This window comes from Primulina eburnea, chromosome 10 (assembly GCF_022965805.1).
Source record: "Primulina eburnea isolate SZY01 chromosome 10, ASM2296580v1, whole genome shotgun sequence".
NCBI classification, from domain to species: Eukaryota; Viridiplantae; Streptophyta; class Magnoliopsida; order Lamiales; family Gesneriaceae; genus Primulina; species Primulina eburnea.
In genome coordinates this window covers 3,246,916-3,257,174 of record NC_133110.1, presented here as the reverse complement: position 1 = coordinate 3,257,174, position 10,259 = coordinate 3,246,916, and the positions used below count along the sequence as shown (strand labels likewise).

The following is a 10,259-nucleotide window of genomic DNA, read 5'->3' as shown; positions in this document are numbered from 1 at the left end:
CTTGAAGTTGCGGGGCATCTCAAGTGTACCACCTCCGCCATTGATATAAAAACAAACCAGTACAAGTTACTTGATCTCGACTTCCAAATAAAAATTACTATATCATTCACTGTTTGATAATTCACATATCCTGATTACAAACTTCAAATATCCTCCTAAATATTTGTTACTCTTGAATAAAATGAGCTCGAAAAAATTGAGTATAATTGTCGATCTTGGATTTTTTAGACATCGTCTCATAAACATATTCTCTCTGAGATACCATATATCTATATTTGGAAATCAGTTTCTTTGGTCTTATTACATAATACTGGACTCAATATCTTCAAGATAAATCAAAATAATACACTCATAGAGCTCAATTCATAAGAGTTTTGTAACTCTTATCAATCGTATCCGCACACATTCACACACACATACACGACGCGCACAAGTAACATTTGTCCTTGCGTCCCAAAAATTCACATGTATCACTATAAATGAAAAGTTTTAAATTTTTCATAGTCTCGTTTGTACCCTTTTTCCCGTTTTATTGTGTCAACTCATACTACATATTTATTACTATTATTAAGAATTTTTTAATAGAGACAAAAAATTGATCTGTTTTTTGTTTTATCAATTTTGCACTAATTTGATATCAAATTTACAACAATTCAAATAACAATTAGTCCTTCGATAATTTATCACATTTTATTTTAATCCATAGATAATCACAAAAAAACTGTACACACGCACTGAGTGTGCAAAATATGTAGTATTACTAGATCCACCCCCCCATCATATATGATTTCGCCTACTCTACCGCCAAAGAGCATTGAATAACGCCACGCGTCGACTACACCAAACAATTTCAGTGAACCATTCAACGAAACACTAATTTAATAGCACGATCCGTCAACGAACATCATATTATATATAAAAGATAAATAAACGAAAATATCCCATTATCTAAATACAAAATATCTTCATTTTCAATAATTTTTGCTTCATACAATTACCTTAAATTTTCATAGTAAAAAAAACAAAAAACAAATCCAAAACGAAAATTAAAACTAAAAAATATTAAATATTGTATTAATTACTCTAAATTATGCCCCTAATTTTCTGTGCCTCCACAAAGTGGCTTCTGGATCAAGCCTTGCTCCTGTTCTTGCGGGTTCTGATTTACATCTTGTGAGTAGTAACGGGTGCAGCGAGTATCTTGCAATTTCCTCCGATTCTTGCTCGATATTCGCCGAGTTTTCCGATTCCTTTACGCTTTCTGGACTATTTTCGTATCTGGGTTCCGTCAGTTCCTCCGATTTTGCTTCATTTTCTGGCTCGTTTTCGTCTGCATTTTGAGATAACGGAGAGCTCCAAAACCTGCCACCCAGTGAAGAAGATCTGTAAGGCGCAGATCTACACCTTGTCAAGAACAAAGCATTTTTTGGTGGAGAGGATGGAGATTCAAGAAAATCCCTCTTAAATTCTTGCACCCCAGCTCCAAAATATTCATAATTTTCGGTTTTCTGATCAGAATAAGCCCTGAAGGAATCCTCCGTGGCGTCAACTTTCTTGCAGTAGCCAGACCTGAAAAACAAACCCCACTTGCAGAAAATCCTTCTGAATGACCTCTTTCGACAGCATGATAGCGTGAAATTCTTCTCACCAAAAAGGGCTTTCTTGACCCACCAGCAGGTGTGGCGGCGCGCCGCTGATCCACGTGGTTTCTCGGCCTTCGACACGGCGGAGCGGCGGACTCGAACTTGGCCAATGCAAGTGACTTTCGGGGAAGATGGTTCTTGAATATTTCCATTAAGAGCCGCATCGATTTTTCTGCTGCGCGTGTAGAACATTGGGCTTGTGCGCGATCTTCCTCGGCTTCTGCTCCCCACATTGCTCCTCAAGAATTTCAGCAACGGCGGCGGAAATTTGTCAGTCCTGCTTGGACTTGATAGCGGCTTCGATAAAGCTAGCATCCTTCTACACGAAGCACAGATCCTACGCCGAATCTTGTGATTTTTGCTCGGATCTTTTTATGTTATTTGTGTTTTCCTGTGTTTGTATGCATCTTTTGTGTCGTTGCCAGTATTTGTGCGTGGCTCGTGCGTGGTTGACTGAAGGAGAGGGGAGCTTCAGGAGAGGGGCCTCGCGAATCGAAATTTTCGATCACTGGAATTAATTAATATATTAATAAAAATTTAAAGGCGCAGATATCATGTACATGCGACCACTTGGCCATCTGACTGGCTTGTTTATGTCACATATAGTATATATTTTTGGATAGAGGACATGATATTTATTTCGTGTAATATATGTGAAAAGTTTAAAATATATAAAAATATTACTAATTTTTTTATTTCTAATAATCAAATTCATTTTATTCATGTTTTAAGGAAAAAAAATTATGGAAAACGTTAATTTACTTGATTTATAATGAGTTTTATATTTACATTTTATCAAAAAAAATCTCTGGTAGTAGACATGCCAATAATGAATGAGGTATTCCAATAACAAAGATCGGATTAACTATCCAATTGTTAAAAAAGAGTAATCAGACAATTTTTGCCAAATAAAATTAAGTGAATCGTAAACAAACATATTTACATTTTTTCACTTAGATTTTTATCGACACTTTCATTATAATCTAGAATTTTGTCCACTAAAATATCGAGTCATCCCAAAATTTGTTGGTCCGGTTGCGATAGACGCGATGATGTTTTACTGACATGCAAGTCGTTTGGTACAAGACATCAAAGGGCAAACATTTTCCCACATTCAATCTATCTTGTTCATGGGTTGATGAGATGCTAGCATAGGGGTAGTACCCTCACACCATATCTAAGGGTTTAATGATACCTTGTTGAAACATAATCGAATACCAATACTGATTGAAAGGACTGAACATAACCATGTTAAAACCCCGATTTAGAGAAAATTGCAATTTTTGTTATGTAACTTGATATGATATGAGTTTTAATCGTATTTTTTTTCAAAATTTTGGTTTCATATAGGGACTTGATTTTTTTTAGTCATTTTTTGCTGTAAAAATTGTCGCGAAACAGTCTGACGGGTTAATTTTATGAAATGAGTATCCGATGCCTGGTTTATGAAAAGTATTAATTTTTATTTCGAAAATATTACTTTACATTGCATGCATGGACCAGATCAATCCGTCTCACGAATATAAATATATAAGATTGTCTTACAAAAAAACATATTCAAATCTAAGTTACTACATGAAAACAAATTTTAACAAATTGCATGACTAAAACGAAAAACATACTAATTTATAGGACTAAAATTTCAATTTCTCCCATTATTTACTAGAATAATTTATCCATATTTGGTTCACTCCCTATGTGTGGTGAAGAGACACAATCTTCTCCTTTGATGAATGACTGAGCCCAATATTCAAATTTTGGCGAGAACAAAACTCCGGTCGCTTCAAGTTGTTATAAAATAAATTCTAATTGTTGGATAATTTCACTTTAAACGAAGGTGCATGAGTATTATTAGCAGATCGTGGAAATTTAAAAATGAAGTAGTTTTTTATTAAAATAAAATCTATACAATTTTTAAAATTAAATAGTAGTAAATACAATAAAATATGAAGAAAAAAATGTTGTTACAGTATACGAAAACCGTGTAGTTAATTTGATAATATGGACACTGTTTTAGGCATATCCAAAATTACACCATGACAACTTTCAATAGGGTGTACGAGTTAGTGATACAGACGAGCGTTTGCTCAATTATCAAAAGTTCGATTCATTCTACCAACATTTTCTTAGGTGAGCTTGTCATATAGAACTTGTCCAGCGTAGTTTACCTAATTAACGTGATTGGTAAGCCGTTGAGTTAGTACTGGGGTTTACCTACTGTGCATCAAAATATACTGTCTTTGTAATTTGAGTCATTTAAATTATCTAAATTAAATTCTAAATCTTGTAATTTTCAATTTATGGCAATATTACCATTGATGTAACACACACATGAGCATTACGTCGATATCAAGTCGACATCACATTAGCTTTATGTAGAAAAAATAGCCAATTCACAATATATGAAGATAACAAACTAAAATTAAATTTTGTTACAATGAAAGAAACAGAAATTGCAAAATAGTCGAATATAACACCAAATATATAATTTTTTCACACATGTTCATAGTATTATAGTTTTTAATTTCAAAATATTTTGTTCTTTAATATTTTGTTTGTTGATGCATTTCTTTTACTTAAAAAACGATTATTTACGATTTTGATGATCTATATCATAGATCCGTAATATATTTTACCAAAACCCCCGATATTTTATGTTATCATCCATTAAATTAATATACATTATTATGTGTATGATATATTCATTGAATGTTTGTGATATATCATCTATCTACGACATCTGTAATAAATATTAAATTAATAACTATATAATAATATAAATAAAGAATCCAAATTATATTATATAAAATTTAATAGCTGCAACAAATATTTAGCAGCGATTACAGTTGGATTCTCAGCGTTGAGAATTCATATTGCACTGGAACTCCATGTGGCTTGGTAGTTGGTACCCTCTTTTTTTCTAAAAAAAAAAAATCTGTGATGAATTTTTCCTTGTGTCAGAGAAATTTAAATAATGGGATTTTTTAGGGTTGGGACTTCTAGAGCATCTCTCCTTATTTCTTCAAAGTTTTAAAATGTAAATTATGAATTATACAACTTTAACATCTATAATCTGATTCCTTAATTTTTTTTTTAATTTTTCCCGAAATTGTAAAGATTGGGGTTAAAATAATTTTTGAATTTAATTCGAGTATTTAAATTTAATCTAACACTAATTTAATTTACTGCATTTAGCCGGAGATTTATCCCGTTTATACAAAAGAGTAACGGATGTGAGTTCTTTCATCGTAACAAAAATAATTATAATAAATATTTTAAAACTTAGTTAACAGTCAATTGGGTAGTTGATTCGTGGTTCCTAGTCAATAAAAGAGATTTGGGATGCACGTGGGCTTGTATATAATATGTTTGAAGACGTATTTGTTTACTCTCAAATCTGTTGATTTCAACAATTTTAAATTTAAAAAAACTTCCATGGGTACTTCAATTCTTTTTTAAATCCTACTATTTGCTGATTTATGTTTAATATATAGACATATATACAATCTAACGTTGATGAAGTGTAGATGCATGAGGATGACCGGGTGAATTGGGTTTGAGAGTGGTGGGTAATTACATCGGGTCGGGCTGCTTCCTGCCCTGATATATCGGATCTTGGATGAGAGGTGTCCAGACTCTGGTATGTCTGCACACTTAAGATAACATAGATCGTTAGTGGGGTGTCAGAATATTCTTCAGTGTAGTCACTCCGAAGCTCAAGTCAGTTAAATGATTTTATATCAAGAGAATGTATAGAGATTATGCGTTTTTATTATAAACATCTCAATGAATTAATATCAAGCAAATCAAATATTTATTGGAGAGAAGTCAATGATAACTTTGTTTTCAGTGTCCAGCTACTACTCATGACGAGATGATCGCTCATGCTTCTGTTCACTGATTATATCGACATGTGTAGAATAATCGAGGACTTGAAATGTTGATAATAAATATGGATTAACTATGAAAAACAAAGTCCATCAAGATTCAAATCCGACATATGGCATAAACTTTCGTGAGGACTAGTTCTCATACTCCTACAATAATTATTAAATATAAATTTAGTCGATAATAATTATCAATTAATTTCCATGACTAATAATTTGAGGGTTTTTTTTAAAAAAAATTCAAAATCAAATATGTGAGTAAATATAAATGAGGAACTTACAACGTAATGATCCAAGGAAAATAATTATAAAGTAGGGGTAATTGCATTATATTATCCAGAATTTTTTTAATTATATTATAATTGTTTTTATTCGTAGAAATATCTCGCCACGAAAATAGATATATATTCATCCAAATGGCCTGTCCTAACATTTTACCCTTTTGGAATTAATTAATTTCATTACTTCAACTTTTGGAATTAAAGTGAAAATTAGCTCTCCCTTTCTTACTATAATGCTCTGTGTTATGGGAAAATAGGGCAGAAAAGCTTTCTACGCTCAAGAAAACAAAAGGAATGCTTTCATCTTGATTCTTGTTGTGCACATAAACTATCTCGAAAACAGATGACAAGGGGAAACAAATTCCATGCTCCGTTTTCAGAATTGGAAAAATCCCTGAAGTCGTGTACCAAAGAGAAGTGATGTTTCATACAGAAGCTGTATTTGTCTCATCCCGAATTTCATTTTCATCGTGGTTGGTTGGAGTTTTATGGACAGTATCTAGTGGACCTTGCGGGATGCCAAAAAGGGTCAATAATATTTCCCGATGGCAATCATCGCAGAGGACGAAATATGAGAAGTGACCCTCTTCCTGAAGTCTATGAACACTGGCATTCGGCAGCACACGGGCTATGTGATCAGCTATGGATGGCGGAACCACCATATCATCCATTCCCTGAAAACTACCAGTTAAGGTAATGCTTAAACTCAAATACAAAAGCACTAGGAAATAGATACAATGAATAGGTATGGACCTGCCATATGTGAATCCGGCCAAGAAATCCGGTTAGTTCACATTTGGGTAGTCCATACATGAATTGCAGCCACGGGAGAATGCCTCTTCTCGGACATTTTCGCTGTGCTTGAAGTTCTGTTAGGCTAAAACCCCAGTTCGAAACTTGCAGCATAGCTTCCTCCACAAATGGTTTTGTGTTACCTTGGCGGATTGATTCTTCGACATTTCTGTGCCATATTTCCTCAAAGGCAAGTTTTTCAACGAGACTTTTATCCTGGACAAACGAAAGAGTAATATTTATGGGTTCCATTCACGAACGCCTACGTCCACGACACAAAGTCTGAAAGGCTTAGAGTTGTCTTAATAAAATCAAAGGTGATTGTGGAATATAGTATTGATTTTTAACGTTGATGCTCCATCCAATACAAGGGTGGTAGAGAACTGATTTTCAAGTACCCCAGTTCATCAACTATCCCAGGTAGCTAGCTTCTCAATAAATAATCCAACCCCGAAGATATGTATGGTTTGTTCGATCCACAAGGATGCGATATGACTTACCTTCTTTCCAAGTGACACAGATAACCATTTATCTATTCGACCATGCTTCCCCGAGAGGAATGTTTGACGGTAAAAGTAACTGAGGGACTTTGGAAATCTTCGAGCCAGATAGTACAACAATCTTTTTCTCCGTGTCCATTTTTCCCAAGTTCTCGACTTCTCTTCTTTGGTCATGCTCTTCTCGTATGGATTCACCAATGGCGCAAACAAGGCAGCACCTGTAGTCAAAACAATACTGTCAATTCAAATATTATAATAGGAAACTAAAGGATTATTTCAAGTGTTGAGTGTCCCTGAAAGATTTTACCAGCAATTTCATCTGGGATATATTTTAAAGCAGCCCAAGCATGCAACGAGCCACTCAAATATCCTAGAACCCAGAATTTGCCTTTTACTCTCACCGAATCTGCCAATTGTGACATATCCAGAGCCGAAGAATTAAGATTTCGGGTAGCATGAGGATCGCTCTCTCCGAAACCAGGAAGATCATAACTAATGACCCTCACACCGAATTCTTCCAGCAACGCCTCTTTGATACCAGGTATACCTGCCATTTCATTGTTCAAACAGTCCATAATACTGCAGTTTTATTCAAAAACTCACAGAAGTGAGAAGCCTAATACCTGCAAGTCGAGAAGAAAGGAAACCGTGCGGGATTATAATGGTAAATCTAGCTTTATCGGCCGGAACACCCGTCTCGTGATATGCTATATATCTACCATCCGAAAGCAATATACGCACAGCACTAGGAGGATGTATAGAAACTTTCTTCATCCTCGAAACGTAACTTTCATATCTACTATTTACATTCAGAACTGCAAAGATTTAGACAAACAAGATGCTTGGAGAACCAGTACGAAATGAATGTCAGATATTTAAAATATAGAATGAAGTCCGATGAAACAGAATTTCCTCTGCTCATGTATCCCTGTTCCTTTCAAACCCACAAACATTTAAGATTCAACTATCTTTATTCTTTACCGCGGTTCCTTGATGGGATCACAGTTACTGTTTACTTGGAACAACGAATTTATCCACTAATAATTCAGCGACAAATTGAAACGATTATTTCAAAGAGCTAAATCATGAGATGATTTCAAATTTACCAGCAAGAGCAAGAATGAAAACGAAGAGAAAAACCGCCCACACGTGCAGCGGGTGGCGATCCTCCGGCAAGACCTCATTCAAAATCCTCAGCCTCTCCGAAACCTCAGCCAGCGGCCCTTTGATCCCCTTCACGGCGTAAGAATCCTCAGTCAGCACCGTCTGCTGCACAACATCCCTTAACCCTCTCCCCAACTCCACCACCATTTCTCCCCACGCCTCCACGAAACCCTTTACTTGATCCTTCAAACTCTCCCTTTCCCCACTCGTCGTGACCTCCTCCACCACCACCGCAGCTCTGACTGAATCTCCGGGGAATCTTATCCCCGAGTCTTGCACTAAGCTTGCCAGATCATCTCTCCACGACTTCGAATCCGCCGAAATCTCCATAAACCAATGCTGTCACCAAAAAAAACTAGACCAGCAAAATGATTGATTCACTAAATTTTGAGCATTAATCAGGAAACAACAAGAGAATAAAGTGGGGGACGTTGATGAAATAGCTAGGAAGCAAAAGCGCAGTGGTGGTGTAGATAAAATAAGAAAAAAAAAAGTAAAGATCGTTACTTTATTAAAGGCATTCTTCATCAGATGACACACTCGTTTCTGTCAACGTATCATCCCACGCTATTAACAGCGTACCTTTCCCATCATCAAGATTACGTTGCAAGCACCTAGATGTTTGCTGACGATTATATTGTCTATCATATCTAAGTCATTTCAAGTTATAGATATAAAAATAAACATCATTTATGAACAACACATCAAATCCATATAGATATATACACACAAAATTGGGCCTATATAAAAATTTTACTCCACACTTTTTTGGGAAGTTTCTTCGTTGTAAACTAAAATGGATTCGAGTGTTTGAGTTAATATAGCAAGTGAACAATTTTTTCGAGGAGCTTATCACATAGGGTTTGTTTAGTACGTTTTAACTAATTAACTTCATGGGTTGAAGACCACTGTGTCAATAACTATAAAAAAGTAGCTGTTAAGATTGGAACTTGGATCTAACTCAACCCCAAAAGCTAGTTCAAGGGGGGAGGATTGTCCAATCCCATATATATCACTCAAAAGTTATTTATCCAACCGATGTGGACCAATTAACAGTAGCGATTATAAATTTCATCGTTTTATATATATATATATATATATATATATATATATATATATATATATATATATATATATATATATATATGTATATGCATTCTACATGATTCGTTGTTTTAAGTTCAAATAGATGTACATAATTCGAAGTGTAAATGCTCGATTTCAAATCCCATTGTTCTCCATATTTATCGATGAATTACGCAAAAATCGTTGAACGATTTTAATCACTCATTGGAAGAAACGAGTCATTTTCACTAACATTAAAAATGAGAAAATAAGGATTAAGGGTAGCATAAATGGAAAAAAAAACATGATTATTTTGTGCTAAACTTGAATTATTTGTCATATGATGTTGTGAAATGTTAATTTTTAGAATCATCAACATTTTTAATTTCTATAAAAATGTGAGGACTCGCTTGATATCGAAATTTAGAGCCATAAAAACAAATGTATAGACGACAATTGCTGCAAAGAATCATATATTTGCCCGAAAAAATTGAAACAAAAGAAGTGGTGTATGCGTGTGCGAGTGGGTGGGGAATAAATACTCCACCAGACTAACAATTACCATATTTTACTCACATACTTAATTAAATAAAATATATTTTTTAAAACTTTTTGAGAAATTAAATTACATAATTAATAAAAAAAATTAGGCTTTAAAGAATTTTAAAAATTTGTATTTAGTGATTACATTCACCATTCTAACATTACAATCCTTAATCAATCACAAATATTCGATACTACAGTCGATCTAACAAATTAGCAAGTTTGTATGAATTTCTTGTGACTTTAACATTGATAAAAATTATAATATCGAACACTTGACATTTTTACCAAAACTTATGTGGAGACAATAATACGACTTAATCGTATTTTTAATATAAATATTTATTAATTCCTTATAAATGAAGTCAAATTTTCGAATATGAG

The 10,259-nt window shown here is 34.1% G+C and overlaps 2 protein-coding genes across 3 annotated transcripts; both read right to left on the bottom strand.

The window, feature by feature from the left end:
• Positions 1–970: 970 nt before the first annotated feature.
• On the bottom strand, positions 971–2,205 carry LOC140803571 (uncharacterized). The gene has a single exon (XM_073159476.1). It carries the CDS (start codon positions 1,956–1,958, stop codon positions 1,089–1,091), a length of 870 nt encoding a protein of 289 aa, XP_073015577.1. The 5' UTR covers positions 1,959–2,205; the 3' UTR covers positions 971–1,088.
• Positions 2,206–5,956: 3,751 nt separating this feature from the next.
• Positions 5,957–8,883, bottom strand: LOC140842546 (uncharacterized). Of its 2 annotated transcripts, XM_073210527.1 has the most exons (6): positions 8,210–8,870; positions 7,727–7,918; positions 7,411–7,650; positions 7,104–7,321; positions 6,565–6,819; positions 5,962–6,485 (listed from the first exon to the last, which is right to left on the bottom strand). In XM_073210527.1, the coding sequence occupies exons 1-6, from the start codon at positions 8,595–8,597 to the stop codon at positions 6,237–6,239; spliced, it is 1,542 nt and encodes a 513-aa protein (XP_073066628.1). In that variant the 5' UTR covers positions 8,598–8,870; the 3' UTR covers positions 5,962–6,236. The 2 variants fall into 2 exon arrangements, with proteins under 2 accessions (XP_073066629.1, XP_073066628.1); XM_073210528.1 differs by lacking the exon at positions 7,727–7,918 and having other exon boundaries at positions 5,957–6,485; positions 8,210–8,883.
• Positions 8,884–10,259: the final 1,376 nt, after the last annotated feature.